We start from the raw sequence: 17,368 nt of genomic DNA, 5'->3' as shown, positions 1-17,368 counted from the left end.
AAAATGTATTTAATTATGCATTAAAATTATAATTGTTATTTAAAATATAAAAAGAAATTCCTCAATAAAAAAAAATTACTTAACATAAATATATATAAAATATTTCACTAACAAACAAAATACTATATACATACACATATATATCCAAAGACATGATTTGACAATGAACAGTAACTCAAGTCTCCCAAATCCCAACATCAAACCTACACCACTTATTTTACACTATTTTATATTATCCAAACATACCATTTATCTCAAAACACATACTTATCTTCGATTTTTCTCTCTCTCTCCAAAACACCAAAACAAAAACATCCAAAACATTAATTGAAACATAATGAAAATTTTTTGCAAACACTCCCTTAACCTTTCTTTTATCCATTTTATGGTCTACACAACTCTTACATGTGTTTTGTCATTACAAAAAATATGAAATATACACTAAATCACAAAATCACTACAGCATGAAAATAATAACAGATTAATATTATTTACCACAGTCATATATAATTGATGCGAGAACTTAAATTTTGACCACTGATAATCAATATTTTCCGTAATTTTATCTAGCTTGTCATGCTTTTATTTGTAGCTATTGCTATTTGTAGGTTCGCTTGTAGAAACAACGGCTAATAATAGATGCACAACTGCGATTAATTAATATTTGTAAGTATTTTTTCTTTAAACCATAATAGTTAATAGCCAAAACGAAAAATAATGCATTTATGATGGCTAATACAAGAACACATTTTTGTCCTCTAATTAATTATTTTGGGTAAATTATGTTGGTATTTTCTTAAATTAAGTCTAATTATATAAATATTTTCAGTTTTTCGTGTGTTAATATAAATTACAACTACACCCTCAAGATTGTCCTTTTAGTATTACAAATGTCAGGGAGAATTAATGTAATTAAACCTAACTTAAAGGGTGTTGATGTAATTTACACTAATTATTTCATTTGGTTGTTGTTTCCTAACCATGAACAATTCCATAATTTAACAGGACTTTGAGAATTGTGTGGTTCTCTTCTGATCTTTGTTGGCAGCATTCCTCTTTGAAGAAAAATTCTTATCCAAATAAGATCTGCTCAAACCAACTCAACATATAGTAAATGTGATACATTTGTCATGTGATTGGTCACTTTTCTTAAAATGTACACTAATTACACAACAAATATATTACGTTTAATATGCAATTTGTTCAAATTTAATCATCCTCGATCTGAATTAAAATTTTCGATACTTTGATAATTTTTCTTTCTCCATCACCTATAACGCTGCTCTTCGTACAATTTCCATATGAACAAGTGTGGAAAACAGCAGAGATATGACAGGGAAAGATGGCAAATAATTATAATTTTCATCATTAGAACCTTATGTCAAATTGTTCCCTATCCAAAAAAAGTTATTGTACTCATTTATGTCAGATTATTCTCTATCTCACAAATTTATTGTACTCATTTTTTTTTAGGACGTACGACAGATCTGGAAATGAAATTCTAATTTTATTTTTAAATAAAATACTCTTAAAAATTATCATTTCGATTAAAGTAAGATATAATTACATCGCCCTCCTATGAGGGTTTGTGTAATTATACGTAGATTTCTTGTAGTTTGAAAATTTATATAAGATTTTTCTGATGCTATTTTCGTTCCAAATAGTCAAATTTCATGGAATTTGTTAATATTAGTGAAAAAAATGAAAGAAAATTCATATTTATCCCTGATTGACTTACTACTGACTTATTGCAGGTCAAACAAATCTTTTCTAATCAAACTACCCTTATAAGGATGTGAAGATATGCATCCTCACTTGTACAAGAGTAGTTTGTAAGAAAATATTTGTTTGATCTGTAATAAATTAATAATAAATCAATTGATAAAAAATATGAATTTTCATTCAATTTCATTTTCATCCAAAATTGGATGAAGTAAAACTCGATGTATATGAAACTCCTTCGGTGTCAAATTTTATTTTCATCCAAAATTGGGTGGAAAAGTGAAAGTATAAGGTCAAAAAGATAATAACGTATAATTTTTACTTTTATTTACTCTATTACCCATATACATATATGTATAAATAATTTCTCTCCAATTCTTTTCTCCTTCTTGCTGATAATACCGTACATAGTTGTCACAGAAAAAATAACAAAATCGCCGAAAGCTACTGCATCGAAGTCAACAATCAGGTAAACAATCTTGTTAGTAATTTTTATTTATTTAAATTAAATAGTTTAGAATAAATAAAAATACTCATTTTTATGAATATTTTTATTAATAGAAATATTCTTACTCTTATTTGATAAATATTTTTATTAATAAGATTCTTAAATTTTTGATATACTAAAAGTATATTTAATTTTTGCAATTTCAGTCCCTTTTTTCGTAGAAGTTCTCCCTTCTCACCGAAACAATGCATGTATATCTCACATGACCTTTTGAAATTGGGATTGCTGTTCTTATTGACTCATTTTTTTTTTTAGCATTTTTATCTTTTAACCTTTTAAGATAGTATTTTGGTTTTACATCTTTTCAAATTTTTGCAACTTTAGTCCTTTTCTTCGTAGGAGTTCATCTTTTTCACTTGTGGAGGTCAATTCCAACAAGAAAAGGGACTGAAATAGCAAAAATTTAAAAAATACTGGACCAAAATGCTACTGTACTAAGTTAAACGACGAAACGCCAAATAGCCTAAGTTATAGGACCAAAAATGCATTTAATCATTCTTTTACATTAATAAAATTTACCTTATCAAAAAAAAAAAAAGCATATATTATGGGTAAATTACAATGACCTTCCTTGAGGTTTGTCATAATTACGAATACCCATCGTTGTTTAAAAAATTATAAATACCCCCTAACATTTGATGAAATTATGTAATCCTTGGACGGAGGTACGAAATTGTCAATTTTGCCCTTACTGTATTTTTTTTATATTTTTTTTCATGAAACTTAAAAACTTATAAAAAATATCGAACAGGGTGGATGAAAATTTTTCAAAAATTGTAAAAAAAAATTATACATTTAGTTAAAAAAAATTTATAATTTTTAATCCATAAGGGCATTTTGGTTAATTTACCACAAAAAATAGATGAAAACCTAAAAGATTGAACTAATCGTTAGACGACTGTTAAAATCAGGGGGTATTGATAATTTTAACAACAAATGAGCATTCGTAATCATGCCAAACCTCATGGGAAATCGTTATAATTTACTCTATATGTTGCTTTACTGACAAACCGCAAGAGTTGATAAAAAGAAATTTATAACTTTTAACTTAAACAATCTAATAGTAATAAACTATAAATAAAAAATACTTTTGAACTTATTTTGAGCAAAAAAATCAATAAACACTTGAGCTGTCGCAAAAAAAAAATCCTGATCTGATTTATTGACCTGTTTTCTGGTTCTGTTCTTTGTTGCTGTGTGTAATCTTTCCTACTTGGCTTCAAAATTTGATTACAATGTCTAAGTCACTTTAATTTAATTTGTGTAGAGATACAAGTTAGGAAAGTAAGTTGTGTTAGATTCAATATCAGAAGGCAGATTTAAGACTATTCTTATAAATAGGTAATACAGAAATTATTACAATCTGGTAACTACTCTTGTACATGGGAAAGACTGCTCTGAGAATACAGAAGAAGTAACTCTGATTAAGAATACTGACGGTCTAAAATGGTGACTGCTACTTTCCCTGTCATGTTGCTCTTTCAAAGCCACTTCCAATCTGCATGTGAAGCCACTCCGCTTGTGATCCACGGGCGTATTCTCTTGGTGGTTGCGACCCGTACAACATTCCGTTGGGGTCGAATGTTGGTGCTGCTAACTGCAAGGCCATATTTCCAAGTTGGAATAAATAACATAAATGCTCAAAGAGGGAGCTCGAATATACTAAAGAATAATATCAACTTAGATAGAAGTGATCAAGAACTTGTTGATAGAACAAATTACTAAAGATACTACTACTAATGCAAGACAAAAATGTGGAAGTCCGATGTGACGATGACAGTTGCCAGAAAGTGGGAGATGAGTTGGTATACTGGTGAATAAAATGTCGTTCGTGCCTAATAAGGCTTCTTATGTTTACAGTTAGTAGCAACTTGATTGAGAGTAGAGCATCAAGCTACCATGTCAGGACACTAGGATTAGTACCAAATATTATGTTTTGTTCGACAGACACCAGTATAAAGTTGGCAGGTGGAACAAAAAAAGTGTTCTCAGATAGTTTCTCTTCTGTCTTGTCTACTCCGTCTTGTTGAATTATCAAAAATGACTTTTAAGTGACTATAATCCTAATACAAGATTAAGTTCGGATAAGTGTTCTTCAAGACATTTACGGTACTAACATATGTCAACATTCATGATAACGAAAAGTGAGCAACCTGTTCAGCCATTTAAAGATACATAGCACCAATAATAGAACACACTCCAAACCCCACTCAATCAGTGTTTTCAGTTTCCACAACTGACAGCGAGTCGAACTTTATTCTGGTACAACCATCAATGCTACATCATTTTCTGTTTGGCTTTCTGAACTTTTTCGCTGATAGCTAGTAAAAGAATTCACTGCTTTACCTATTCCATATAGCTTATGGAACCTGAGGGAAAATACTCGGGACGTGATCATTATTTATCAGGCATATATTTAAAAAGAGTTTCCTATTATCTTTAATATAATATTGATTTCTAATACTTGCAGAAAGCTACAGCATACAATTCTGCTAATAGCTTTTGTTTTGTAAGAAAGGGAATATGATGAGATATATGCCTGGTCATAAGTCATAACGTTTCGAGACGAGCGGTCATGAGATTCAAACTAAAGAAGCTAAATCCGAATCTAACTGCTTTTGTTGAGTATGAGTGTAATAATTAACATCCAAGAGCACCTTTATCTTTATATGTTCTATTTATGCAACTGTAGAACAAAACTTATGGTTAAACAGTGTAATTGATTATGTTCTATTCGAGCATAACATTTATTTAACTAAACAGGTATAACAGTAACGAGTACAGCTTCTTATCCCTTTTATCAGATGCAACTCATTTCTTATCTTAGCAGAAAATGTTCCATGAGGAAATTTTATGATCAACTGAGATGGTGAAAAGAACAAAAAGACATAACTATCTTACTTACATCTTTGGAAGGAAATCCTTCTATCGTGGGACTTAGCCTTGAATTAACTGCTTCAAGCTTCATTGATAAAAACTGTAGCAACCATTACAAAGAACAGCGTTAAACATATGCATGATACCAGACAGAAAGAGATAAACAAATGGTAATATGACAAGAGCTACCTCAACTTGCCGCTGTAGTGACTGGATGTAATTAATTATTTCATCAAGAACAAGAGCTTTTCCAATAACCTGAAGAAACAAAACATATCATATACTACTTGTTTTTCCAACAATTTAAATCCTTTTAATCAGGGCACCATATTCCATACTCCTACAGCAGACTATCAAATTCAATAGACCATCAAGAAGGACCTCAACAACATCAAATTGTACCAAAAACTTAGCGCACGAATCCAAAAAGGAGGGCAGAAAGCTGAAGACCTTGTTACATCCCGGAACCAAATCTTGGAGGATTTTCATCCTCTCACTGATCTTTTCTCTCCGAGCCTGAAACAAAGAACACCAATCAGAACTATGTATTACTGACGAATGCATACTTTAAAATCTCAAACGCGGGCAATCAAGAATTACTCTCTCAGCTAGACTGTGGCTATCAGTGGCTTGACCCCTTCTCGCTCTAACATGAATATAATCCTTAGGTGGTTCAGCTGTACTCTTCTCCTCGACGGGCTTGACACTGGTTCCCGAAATTTCTTCTGTTTCTGTTTTAGAGCCACCATTTTCATCTCTGGATCCAGACGATTTCATATGCTTGGGATCCGATTCATTCTTGGAGTAGGAAATAAAGTTAATACCATCAAAATAATATGAGACAAAATCATTCTCAATGTAATTGTCAGTGAAAAGGAAATCGGTAAAATTGAGCTTGAGGCTCAATTTGAAACTCAATAATGACCGGATATAATCATGTGACAATCTTAGCTGCAGCTAAAATATCTGGAAATGAAGTAATAATGAATTCTTTAATTACCAGAAGCAGAATACAGAATAGAAAATTAAAGAAACAACACAAGATTTTGCAGAAAGATGACGAGAATAAGCATGCGCCCCTCCTCTGGAAAACAAAAAATTCTACCAACCTTGATAAGAAAAAAAGTGTGGGAAATGGATTTTCAAAAAGAATCATGGATTAACAATGAAATTACTAAAATCGAACTAAATTCACAGACCAGAATTTAACAGTTCAGCTGAAAGTAATAGTAAAAAGTACAAGAAAGAAATGAAATGCTACTACTTCATAGGGAGAGAATGAGAGAGAGAGAGAGAGAGTTTACCAAATCTTGATTAGCACTACTAGTGGAAACAAGCTTAGAAGAGCTATCATCAAAGGAATTGGCAGCATCCCTTCTCCTCTTGGCACCGCCGCGGCTGCCGCTCTGCTCTGTCCCCGTGGATTCCTCCAGCGACCCATCTCCTCCGACAAGGCCCAAGCTCCCCATTCTGAGTCCGCCTCCTCCGCCGCCCGTCGGAAAAGAAAGAAGCCCAGCTAAGCTATACGAAGACGGGTTTGCTGCCGCAATAAATGATGCCTCGTTCACCAACGGCGGATCCATTTCTTGATTTTTTTCTTCACACCCAAACTTGTCGACTGTTATATGTAAAACTATATATATATATATGTGATGTGTGTATTGGAGAGTGAAGAGAATGTAGACAGTGTGTGTAGTGTGTGTACAGAAGGGGTGGAGTTATGGGGTTAATATAAAGAAGAGAGTAATGGCTACTCAGAGTGAAAGTGTAGTGCTGCTTGCTTGCTGCAATTAAGAGAGAGAGAGAGAGCGCACAGAGGAGGACTCCATAGTGCGCCTGGCGCGTACGTTAGCAACGCCGGTGCAACATTTTTGCCATTTTGAATTTTCTGCTCTAAAATTCTACCCAAGTTGGATTCGATTAAATCTGAATCAATTATATAGTAAAAGTGTAATATACTTATTATTGATTGATATATAATTAAGTGAAAGTGATCAATTACATAACAAATGTGATATACTTATTATGTGATTGGTTTGATTCGACAAAATTTGATCCAAATAAAAAGTTTGCCAAATCATGTTGCCTATTTTGCTCTATGTGATATATACACATAAAATATATAAAAATTACGTTATTTATTTTATTTTAATAAATTTTGGCACACGTAATCAGTATATATTAAATGAAATAACGAAAAAATCCAATCGGGATAAATTGTATATAACTATAGCGTGTATTTGGGAAGTCGAAAAATGCCTCTATATTAGAAAAAAGAGATAATTACGCTCTAATTTTTTGAGGTTTGGTGTAATTATATATAAATATCTTATTTTTTTAGAAAATAATATTTAATAATTTTAAAATTTGCTTTCATCTAAATAATAGGTACCTTCAATAGTCAAAATTCATCGAATTTGTTAAAATTAATAAAAAAAAAGCTGAATCAAAATCTATAATAAATATTTTCTTACCAAACTACCCTTATTCATATTCGCACAATAATGTATGTGATAAGTATATTTTTACCTTTATAAGGGTAGTTTTGTCAGGAAAAAAATATTTGATTTTCATTAAGTCAATCGAGCTAAATATGAATATTTTTTCAATTTTTTTGCTAGTACCAGTAAATTTTGTGAATTTCAACTAACGAAGTGATTTATTTATTAGAAGAATCAAATATAAGGTAACTAGATATAATTTTTCGAAGTGTTTTCTACATAAAATTACAGCTAATATATACCTTATCATTAAGGGAGAGCACATCTCCCTTTTCCGTCTGCTCTTTTTTTTTTTTTTTTAATATCTATATCTGTACTATATATTAAGGGGAATACTTCTTTGGTGTCTTTTTTATTTTTTATTTTTTTTTCCGAATCCCCCCACTAACTATTAAAAACTATTTTTTTTAAATAGTTATTTTCTTACATAATATTTTATTTATTTTCTCTTACTTTAAATCTTATTTATTTGTATTGTAATTATTTTCTTATTATAATTTTTTCTACAACAAAATTTCTAATTAAATGATATTTAAGTATTGTAAATTTTTTGTGCATTGAATGTGCCAAATATCTTTAAAAATTACATATGAACTTAGGCCGGCGCATTTTAGCAACGGGTATTTCCTCGGGTTGGCGAGAGTGGATTAGATGAAGCGGCTAGATAGAGAGTGCGTTACACAATTTCCGATACTCGCTTGCGCTGAAAGCCACGTATGTCTTCCTCAGCGAGTGTAGTTACGTTCTCCGTGGTCGCGTTCGTAGTGGAACAACTTCCTTATTCGGGTATTGTTTGGATCTCAGATTTGGGTCTCACGCGACTTTAATAAGTAATAAATCGCTTTTGCTTAGGACTTTGTTAAATTATTTCCCCCATTATTAGTATTAGTGTGCATAAATCGTTAAAAACACAATAATATTTACATATTTAATTTTAATTTATAAAAATTTAAATCTATAAATTTTTTAATATTTTTCCATAAATTTTTCTTGATTAAATCTTAAGAGAAATCAAAATGTTATAAAATTAAATACAGGGTAAATTACATTGATACCCATGAAGTTAGATTTAAATATACAAACACCTACTGTCCTTTGTAGAATAATAAATACATCCATTGAGGTTGTAGTTGTAATTATAACTACACCTCTATTCAGAGTAAAAAACCTACGCAAACACCTTTCGAAAATCATTACACTGACACTCCTCGAAAGATTTATCTATAACTTAAAAAAATATATATATATAAAATATTTGTGTATTTTAATTTAATTTAATGGGTGTCAGTTCAATTTACCCTTGTTTGAAAAAATGAATTGATGGAATAATGCTAAATGGATAATTTTTCACATGAAAGTCGAGAAGGGCACTTTGTTTAGTTTAATACTCTTGTTTGTTTGAAAAATTATAAGTACCTGTAAATTAAAATAAAAAAAATAATTATGTGGTTCTTAGATGGTGAGGTAAAAATTACTACTTTACCCTTTTTTTTTAAAAAAAAAAGTAAAAGATTTGAAAATATATAAAAAATTATGGGTGGGTAAAGTAAATATTAATTCATTCAGAATATTAGTTCATAAAAGTATTTTATAAAATTCTAAAAAATATATAAAATTATAATGCATAATTTAAAAGGACATTTTGGGTAGTTCACTGTAAGAATTGAATGAAAATCTAATGGAATATTGGACTCGTTGTTAGACGGACGTTAATATCATATAGGTATTTGTAATTTTTCAAACAACAAGGATGCATTTGTAAATATGTCAAATTTCAAAGGAGATGGTTGTAATTTAATCTAATAATAGTAAGGAATAATTATATCTGCATTTCTGATCTGTGATTTGTTTACAGAAACCACTCTGTCTTTTGAAAAATTACACATATACCTACTAGAAAAGGTCAACGTCATTTGCACAAACTACCCCTAACCACTAATACAGGACCGATTCAAAATAAAGTAAATAAAAAATTAAAGGTGATTAAAGTAGATATCCCAATTAATAACTCAAAATAAAGGTGGCGTAAGCATATATGTTTAGCTATATTTGCTCCTTTCAATTATAAGCCAAATATATCTACAGACATAATATCAAATAATTTAATCCCATTGATTAAAACAAAATAATAATAATTTTATTTAAAAAAAAAGATAAATTATGACAAGTTTCTTAAAATTTATCGTAATCATAAATGCTTACTTATTATTTAGATTTGTTGTTGGATTTAAGTTAACGTTGAAGGGTACTGAAGACATTTACAATGAGGCTTAACTACACTTAGACCCCATCTGAAAATGTCGACTATACTTTTTTTAAAAAAGTTTTAAAATTACACTCACGCCTTCTTTAAAAATTCGTTGTTTACACCTCATCCCATTTCGTTAAAATTTGGATGAAAAATGCTGATACTAGCAAAGTAACTATATAAATTTTTAATTTTACTCCTCATTTAACATTCTCATGTAATAATTTTATATTTAAAAAGGAAAAAAAGGTAATGATGTTGACATCGCTCATTCATATATATATATATATATATATATTACATTTATTCCTTTATAAATACGAAAATATACTTGAGACTGTTAAATGAGAGGCAAAATTGAAAATTTATGTAATTTTTTTTGCTAATATTAACATTTTTCGTCCAAACCTTAAACGAAAAGGGGTCAGGTGTAAACAGAGAATTTTATGAGGGAGTGCAAGTGTAATTTTAATTTTTTTTTTTGGGCAGGGGAAAGTCTAATATTGCATCTTCATAGAGGGTTTAAGTATAATTAACCTTTATAAATACAAAATTTTAGAAAAAAATTATTGTAATTTATTAAAATATACATACATATATATATATATATGTGTATATAAATAAGTGAGACATTAATAAATTGGCATCTTTGTGAAGGGACTACATAGTTAATGAGAGAAGGTTTTCAGTTTCACAGAAACCTAATCCTCTTTATTATTCTCTTCCCACAACACCTCTTTCCCACTCTGCCTAACTTTGCCTCACACAACATAGTTCTAAGCAAACAATTCTAGCAATTAGAGAAAGTCCATCTTCAATCATTCCCAACATAGAAGTTCTATTGTGACCCTCTCACTATTGTTCTCAGCTGCAGTAGTTGAAGAATCAAGATCATATTCACATATCTTTCACACTAGAGAAATTAAAATAAAAAAATAAATAAAGTTTTACGGCTTTAAAGCGTCTCAGATGTAGAGTTAAATTTAGATCAGTGTAGTGTAGACGGAAAGCTTTTTATGAGTATAATCTTTGTTTTCTACACAGGTACAATCTTTCGAACTCAGAACATCTAGCAGGAAAGTTTGAGTTCTAACATCACAGACTGTTCTACAAGGATTACATTTTACATTTACGTCCCCTAACTTATGGTCTGTTTACACAAACTACCCGTGAAACGTCAGCATCATTTACACAAACCATCCTTGCTTTTGAGAAAGTTATACATAACTACTCATACTTTTTGGCTGTTAATGATGAATTATATGATTATGTAAAAAAAAATATAATTCTATAATAGCAGACCGTAAATTAGGAAGTGTAAATATAATTATCCGTCTATATGATATTGATGAGATAATAAATGTATTTTTAGTATTTTTGTAGCCAATTCATTTAAGAATTTTTCATTTAGAATTTTCTTGGTCCACTGGGAAATGGGCACATAAGGGGTGATGGCTACTATGAGAGTGACTAAAACCTCACTTTTAGGTTTTATGCTTTATTGGGTAGTTGACACATGTCCTAAAGCTATGGGTTTGGTATAGGGGTTTGTGACTATTCTATTCTCATTGGCCCCCCATTTCATTTGGTCCATTACATCCAATTTAGGACACATGAAATATGATGTGCCCACAAAAGTATTTCATTGTTGCATCAAAATGGCAAGTGAGAATATATATATGAGATGTGGTAGACAACACTTAAAACAAAGGTTGATGGTGAGTGGGGCTTTTTTTTCAAGCTTTTTCATCTTCAACAATGTCAACTTTTGATTGGTTGGGTAAGTTTTTAAGGATAAATTATATCTATATTCTGTACGATTGATTTAATTGTTAAAACATTCATATATATCAGATCGAAATAGTGAATACTCAACTTGAAGTTTGCCCGTCTTCCAAAATTATTCCTTATAAAATTTCAACTGTAATTTGTGTTATGAATTTATCAGTCAAATTGTGAATATGTGCAGAAAAGATGAAAAGAAAGACTGCTCCAAGACACAAGGCTTATGTGGCTCGGAGAGTTCTCTTACGTTTATGGTTGCTCAAGATCGATTTCTATTGTTTCGAGTGAGTTACGATGAAAGATCACTCATAAACTATTTAAATTAGGACATTTAGAAAGTAATATAAATTACAATTTTACCCATGGGTCCTCGATCCCTAGTCTGGATGTATTATTAGGTCATTTTGACGGATAAAAATGCCCTTCGAATCAAATTGTGTAATGTTTCGAAAAAATTACTGGGCTTTTATGTAGAACCCCTGCATCACCCTTTCCATTCTAATTATGCACTTAATTGCTAACGTGTAAATACTGAATCACAGTTTAGACAACTATGTTATATTTTTTTTTTGTAATAACTCACCGTATGAATCTTAGTGTAACTTCTTCATACACTTGGTATGAGGAAAGATTTTCTAGAACTTACCCTTGTTATATATACAAGGGATAATTATATTTACCGCTCTTGATTTATGACTTATTTATATAAATTACTTGTATTTTTTAGATAATTACACATACACCCATCAAAATATTATTATCACTTACACAAATCACCCCTTATTTTTTCAAAAAATTACACACATCCTTTAAAAGTATTAGCATCAATTCATAAACTATCCCTATTTTTTGGTTGTTAGGGATAGTTTCTGTGATTATGCAAAAGATAGGATGATTTGTATAAATAAATCATATATCAGGGGTGTAAATATAATTATTCCTGTATATAAATTGGGGAGTGAAAAGGTAAAGCAAAAACTCATCTTAGTTCCTTGAGTCCAAATGTACAACTTTTTGACAAAGTTTATTGCTTTTTTGACAGGAAATGTCAACATTTTCCCAAGATAAGTGGATTATAAAAGTATAAAGGATAGATTATAATAGGGCCTTTTAGAAATTTATCATAATTATAAATACTTCATTATTGTTTAAAAAGTTAGAAATGCTGTCTTAAAATTAATGACAATCTAACAAATATCCCTTCATGACAGCCCATTATAAGGAGTATATATTAGGCGATTCTCGTCAATTTCAGAGAATATTTATAAATTTTAAAATAATAAAAAATATTTATAATGTTATAATGAATTTGAGGATAAGACGTTATAATTAGGGGAAATGATGAATAAAGTATAGAGTGGGCAAGTTTTTTATTGCCCTATGCAATTTTTGAAAGACAGTTTTAGTCCATATGCACTCATAGGGGTAAAATTGTCCGAAAATCTAGCAGAGGACTCAAAGTAAGCAATTTCATAACTTACTGGATCTAAACAAAAATGAACATAATTATCGGACTAAAATTAAAATTAAGCATACTTAGCGGACTAAAATAATATTACTTTTCCCTATTAATATAGGGGAATAAAGTATAGAGTGGGCAAGTTCAGAGTTTGACCTAGAAATTGGATATATATATATTAGAATTCGAGGGCCATGAACTACACTACTTAGAAACTCGAGTTTAAAGACCATTACATATTCACATAGTGTTATTACGGTACTTTTCTGTTTTAATAAATTAGAACAGATATTTTTTAAATTTATTATAATTATAAATATTCCATTATTATTTAAAAAGTTATAAATATCCCTCTTGAAATTATCGATCATTTAATTATGACAATGGGATATTACGAGAGAGTATTTATTAGACGATCGTTGGTCTAGATGGATATTTATAATATTTCAACAAATAAAAAAGTATTTATAACTATAACAAATCTTAGAAAAATATGCTGTAATTTATTCATTTTTTTTTAATTTTTAAGTGGGGGTACGGTGGGCTTATTTACTTTATTAATTCATACTCCAAATTTTTTGACAGAATTGAATTTTTTTTTATAATTAATTAAGTACAAGACTTGTAATTTTTTTAGTAATTTCAAAGCGGAGTTGTTGATGTGATCCATGACTCCAAGCTTTTTTTTAAAAAAAAATATTTATTATTATTATTATTAATAAATTTAAATATTTTATGAATTATAATCATAAATTTAAAAATTTATTAATTAAAAAATAAAGCAACTATTATAAATTTTACAATCAATACTCCTTTTTTAATATTAAAATTTATTATTTTCTATGTATTTTAAGCTAACAGCTATAATCTTTCAATTAAGTAGTCGTCCGAAGGTACAACCAATTGGTCTATCAATTCAAGGCCAAAACTCAAAATCTTTATTAGTTTATTACACAGTCACAAGTAGGGTGTTCAACAAAATCGTCGGGCCGCCCAACTGAGCGGCCTAACCCAAATCGCACCCCGCAATATAAATTGATATCGAACAATAATAACAATTACGGTATTTTTTAGGGTAAAATACACTTCGCCCCCTGTATTATTTATCATGTAACGTTTATCTCTTTAAACGAACAAATGTAACACTACCCCTTGGCAGGACAAAAAATTCCCTTCATGCCTTGAACAATTATATTATTTTCAATATATATTAGTATTTTGCACATTAAATCATCATCAAATTATTATTTAATTATTTTTTTAATAAGTAAAGAATTTACATAAAAAATGGAGTATAATTCAAATATATATAGTAGATACACAATAAAATATAATACAACCAATAACTCATATATGCTTCTTAAAAGAAAATGACAAATATAAATATGCTTAACCAAAAGTTAAATATTTTCAGAAATAAATAAATAAATATATTTTAACATATTTTTTTAAAAAATAAGTTAAAAGAAACTGATAGGTAATTATTCATTTTTATCTAAAAGAATAAATAATTAATAACTTATTTTATCACCAAATTAATAAAATCTTTTTATGAAGTTTTTTTGTGTTATTAGTTAACTTTGAGTCTGTAAAAATAATAAAATTCAAACTATTTAACTCACTAATTATATTTTATTTTATTATAAATAAAAGATTTTTTTTCAATTAAAAAAATTTAATTAAAGTTAAAATACAAAATTACTAAAACAAAAAAATTCTTTGAACTAGATATATATATATATATAATATAATATAAGCGCAATATTTTCTATTTTGTATAAGTTTTTTTGTATATTTTTAATTCAAAATAAGGACTATTTTCACAATCTTATTAATAAAAAAATTGATAATTTTTTTTATATTTATTTATATTCTTCCACAATAAATATATAACCATATACAAGTATTTATTTTAATACATTGTAATCGAAATCACATATCCCTACAAATCATTTGCACAATAATGATAATAAACAAAATGCCCTTTCACTGTGTTTGTTTTTATTTTTTGAATATGGAAAAGAGAATAATTAAAAGGGATAATTACACTAACCTCCCCTATTATTATGGGATTATACAGATTCCCCCTCATACTATGAAAATTACACAAACTTACCTTCTTGGTTTATTACCATTACAAATTGGCCCCTCCATCAGTCAAATCAACTATGGATGCTGGTGTCAGCCCAAATATTTATGTAACCTTCCTATTTTACCCTTGGTTAGGATTTTTATAAATTATACTGACCAGAATACCCTTGAGGGTGAATTTGTAATTTTTTTTATAAAAATCACTCCACGTCATTTTAACACCACCACACTAATTCTTTTGTTGTGTTGATAATATCTTAAGTTAATATTCTTTTTTTTTCTTTTTTAAGACATGATTTGTTGGTTTATATAGTTTATTTTTATTTATAATATATTTTAAAATATAAAAAATTATTTATTACATACATGCAAAAACACCGTGACACTACTGCTAGTATATCTTAAAAATAAACCTAATGCAGCTGAAAATTCTGATATCGCAGTTTTCTTACAGCCCAATTTTGTTGTCCCACTTCAGACTTGAGCAAGTGGGCTTGGGCTAAGGATTCTAATTCAATTAAGTGATTAGTAATATTTGGGCCTTAAAGCTTGTGATTAAATAATAGTCCATTCCATTTAAAATCATAAGTTGAAGCTAGGTCACATATATTTTAGAGTAAATTAAAACGAGCTTTTCAGGATTCTACATAACTACATTGTATGCTATTACTATTTGAATAATTATCAATACCTCACACAATACTTGATAAAATTATATAAAATCCTTTGATGAAAATTTAAAATCAATATTTTTAGAACCAATCCGACTCGGTCGATTCAACTGACAATCGACCATATGTCTAGGCAGGTTACCAGGGCCAAAAATGGTAAGGCCAAGATCAGTGCCGACCGGTGAAAACCAGTAACCCAAGAACTGGTCAAAAATCGATTTGGCCATATTTTTTTCAGTGAAATATAAATTTTGTACAGCTCAAGCTTTTTCATAGTTATAGCATAAAATGCTTAAATTTGGATTATACTCTTTTAATCTACGACATTAAGATTGAGTTAAGCTTTCCATATTTATATCCTAAAATACTTAAAACGTGGGTTATATTTTTTCGATGTGGGACAATTAGCTTAGTTTAAGCTTTTTCGTACTAATAGCCTAAAAGGGAAGCAACCAAGCATTCAAGTTTCAAGAGTTTTGTGGGGTTTTAGATTTTAACTTTTTGTTAGTTTAATTTTGTTTTAATTTGCTTCCTCTAAAAGGTTTGTTGATTTTTTATTGTTAATATTTTATAGATTATATTTATTAATAAATTGTACTATTTTTTATAAATTGGTGTTGTAAATGGTATTTATGTAATTAATTCATAAATCATGTATTAATATGCTACATATATATACATGTATATAATATATTCCTGGTCAATCAATTTTTTTAATTTGGTCTGACCGATCGAAGCAGTGACCCAGTGAATTCAAAGCATTGTTTGAGAATATTAACTTTGCCCTTACTGTATTTTTTTTAAAAATTATAGAAAAAATACAAACAAGGTGGATGGAAAGAAATTGAAATATTATAAAAAAAATAATTGTCCACTTACTCTATAACAAAAAACAAAAACTTTTAAAAAATAAGTAAAACTATAATTCATAAACCATACATGCATTTTGGTCGTTCAATATAAAAAGTGGATGAAAACCTAACACAAACTAATAAATTGGGCTAAAAACTAGACAATTGCTAAAATTAAAGGCACTGATAATATTTCAAACAATGAAAAAGCATTTCAAATTAGGCCAAATATATATATATATATATATATATATATATAACCCATCATTATTTACCTATATTTTAAGACCTTGGGTGAAATTGTCCTCTTCAAACTGAGATCATTTAAGACATTTTTCTCAAGATTTCCTGATAATCAACATGTGGAAGTGGGCTTGATTGTTTCTATATATATATATATATTTGGGGTCAACTATGGGCAATAAGAAACATTTCTTGGTCCCCTTCATGTCGTGGAGTGTAGTTACAATACTTAGAAATAGTGACAAGAAGTTATGTACTTGTGTCCGTGACACAAGCAACCCAAACCACTGTCGATAGTAGGGTTCGATTTTACTCTAAATTTAGAATTACAGTTTGAAAAACAAATCATTAAAAACAGTTTGATTCGATTTGGTTCAGGTGGTTTTGGGTCGGTTTAATTTTTTTTATCACT

At 29.0% G+C, this 17,368-nt stretch overlaps 1 protein-coding gene across 2 annotated transcripts; it reads right to left on the bottom strand.

The window, feature by feature from the left end:
- LOC105157137 (transcription factor bHLH79-like) lies at positions 3,510 to 6,889 on the bottom strand. 2 transcript variants are annotated; one of them, XM_011073446.2, is made up of 6 exons: positions 6,412 to 6,889; positions 5,708 to 5,905; positions 5,510 to 5,623; positions 5,297 to 5,365; positions 5,136 to 5,207; positions 3,510 to 3,827 (listed from the first exon to the last, which is right to left on the bottom strand). In XM_011073446.2, exons 1-6 carry the CDS (start codon positions 6,688 to 6,690, stop codon positions 3,699 to 3,701), a joined length of 861 nt encoding a protein of 286 aa, XP_011071748.1. In that variant the 5' UTR covers positions 6,691 to 6,889; the 3' UTR covers positions 3,510 to 3,698. The 2 variants fall into 2 exon arrangements, with proteins under 2 accessions (XP_011071748.1, XP_011071749.1); XM_011073447.2 differs by having other exon boundaries at positions 5,558 to 5,623; positions 6,412 to 6,885.

Source organism: Sesamum indicum, linkage group LG3, assembly GCF_000512975.1.
Source record: "Sesamum indicum cultivar Zhongzhi No. 13 linkage group LG3, S_indicum_v1.0, whole genome shotgun sequence".
NCBI classification, from domain to species: domain Eukaryota; kingdom Viridiplantae; phylum Streptophyta; class Magnoliopsida; order Lamiales; family Pedaliaceae; genus Sesamum; species Sesamum indicum.
The sequence above is the reverse complement of the archived record's forward strand: the minus strand, read 5'-3'. Positions and strand labels throughout refer to the sequence as shown.